This window comes from Notolepis coatsorum (assembly GCF_963971535.1).
Source record: "Notolepis coatsorum genome assembly, chromosome: 1".
Lineage (NCBI taxonomy): Eukaryota > Metazoa > Chordata > Actinopteri > Aulopiformes > Paralepididae > Notolepis > Notolepis coatsorum.
The window spans coordinates 242,076,287-242,078,786 of NC_140165.1; the positions used below are offsets into that span (position 1 = coordinate 242,076,287).

The 2,500-nt window shown below is 48.2% G+C and overlaps 1 protein-coding gene across 1 annotated transcript in view; it reads left to right on the plus strand.

Moving 5' to 3' along the window:
• The window catches only part of sez6b (seizure related 6 homolog b), a 419,489-nt gene that overhangs the window by 265,347 nt on the left and 151,642 nt on the right, over positions 1–2,500 (plus strand). Inside the window, 2 exon segments of the mRNA XM_084309484.1 lie at positions 528–676; positions 935–1,097. Of these exon segments, the coding sequence (XP_084165610.1) occupies positions 528–676; positions 935–1,097 (312 nt within the window).

The window sequence follows — 2,500 nt, forward strand, 5'->3', positions numbered from 1 at the left end:
TTACTGATTAGTTCCGCATGTAGGTAGGAACCAAAAACCTGGTAGGAACCAAAAACTGGTAGAACAAAACTTAAACTGAACACAGAGGCAGTAACAATACATGTGTGACAACTTAAAAAGCACTCGCAATGATTCTTCAAATGAAGGATTCCGCTATCGTCTATTTTCGGTAAAACGTAGGCACGTCAAAATTAATTCCTTGACGCAGATGGTATTTTAATGTGGTGAATCACTCTGTAATGAGTGGCGTAACCTCGTGCCTCAAGCGCTCCTCTCTCTCTCTCTCTCTCTCTCTCTCTCTCTCTCTCTCTCTCTCTCTCTCTCTCTCTCTCTCTCTCGCTCTCTCGCTCTCTCTCTCCCCCTCTCCCCCTCTCTCTGGAGATGTGTGGGATGTCAGATGTCTGAGATCACATTTCGGTCAATGAGAGTGTTTTTTCCCTTGGATTTAGGATTAACACTATATGAAATATCACATTTGTACAGAATAAAAAGGATTTACTCAAACATGTACAAGCCCTGCTCCTTAGGTAGGGTGAGGAGGTCTGAGCAGCCAGACCTGAGTGTCCTGGATGAGGTCAGGGGGGTGAGGAGGTCTGAGCAGCCAGACCTGAGTGTCCTGGATGAGGTCAGGGGGGTGAGGAGGTCTGAGCAGCCAGACCTGAGTGTCCTGGATGAGGTCAGGGGGTGAGGAGGTCTGAGCAGCCAGACCTGAGTGTCCTGGATGAGGTCAGGGGGGTGAGGAGGTCTGAGCAGCCAGACCTGAGTGTCCTGGATGAGGTCAGGGGGGTGAGGAGGTCTGAGCAGCCAGACCTGAGTGTCCTGGATGAGGTCAGGGGGTGAGGAGGTCTGAGCAGCCAGACCTGAGTGTCCTGGATGAGGTCAGGGGGGTGAGGTGGTCTGAGCAGCCAGACCTGAGTGTCCTGGATGAGGTCAGGGGGTGAGGAGGTCTGAGCAGCCAGACCCGAGTGTCCTGGATGAGGTCAGGGGGGTGAGGAGGTCTGAGCAGCCAGACCTGAGTGTCCTGGATGAGGTCAGGGGGGTGAGGAGGTCTGAGCAGCCAGACCTGAGTGTCCTGGATGAGAAGCTCCTGAAGGCAGGTTGGACCTGAGTGCCCTGGATGAGGTCTGGGGGATGAGAAGCTCCTGAAGGCAGGTTGGGCCTGAACGTCCTGGATGAGGTCTGGGGGATGAGAAGCTCCTGAAGGCAGGTTGGACCGGTGCCATTCATGACCTTAAAATACCAACAGGAGTGTCTTAAAAGTGACACGCTGGTTTATTGGAAGCCAGTGAAGGGAGTGGAGAACTGGGGTAATGCGATTCCTGGGAGACCTGCAAGCAGAGAGTTACAGTAGTCGATGTGGGAGGTGTTCCTGTGTCTGGTTTACTCAGAGAGGGTCAGAGCCGTGAGTCGTACCGCAGGTGGTTTCTTCTTAACACTTTCAGAGCCGGCCGTGTTTTCCTTTTTACCCCCTTGAATGCCCATCAACCACTTCAATGTTAGCGTTAATATCGCCTAATCTATGTTTTAAATTATGGCTATGTGTCTAATCTGCCCGTCGCTTATCAATGACTCATTTTCCAGTCAACATTGTCGAAGCGGGTTTGTTTTTTTATCGGTTCATTTCCGTTTTATAGCATTTTGAAAAGCCCTCGTTTTCACGGAAAATAAAAATAATCCGTGATAAACGCCCTGTACTGGAATATTCTAGAACGTTGTAATTTTTCTGCCTATTTATGAATCGTTTTCAAATAAACGCTAGATTATCGATAGTATGTGTACGTATGCACGCTGGTGCCGCGAGCTGAAAATCGATTCTCTTAGTTCCTGATCGCTCGCACAGCCAAACAGCCATATCACACATAGGGGAAAAGCTTATATCTCCGTGAAAACAGGTCTGATTATCCTAAGACTGGTAAAATAGATTCCTTACCTGAGATCAGATGGTATCCAAACAGATTATTCCAATTCCTGATCGCCATTCCAAAAATCTATCCTTTTATTGATCCAATGCTACGTACTGTAAAGACATATTACACGCTGTTCTGATGGTCCACAATGACTCCGAGCGTCTCGGGGTACATGCGTGAGAAGTAAAATGTGGATTCCGGAGTTTTTTTTTCTCATCCATTTTCATTGAGTCCATTCCAAAAGGGTGCATTACCATCTGGGAGATGATAGGGGGCGCTCTTTTCACATCTGAGCGCCTGGTGGGGCTGGTTTCCCAATGGTAGACTCGGTTGATGAAATATGAATTCAGATCGCTAATTAAAAAAAAATCACGCTAATTGTCGTGGTGGGCATTCAGGGGGCGGGCTGCTAACACGTGTTATGTCGTGGCTGGCATTCAAAGTGTTAAGAGGAATACTGTAGATAAATAGATCAAGCTAAAGACAGTGGGTTGGAGCGTCCGAGGCAAAGGAGATTACAAGATAGGAGTTGTAGTTGTTGTCTTTAGCTGCTATTTCTGGTGCTCTAGGAATATTTGCCACTCGTACATGTT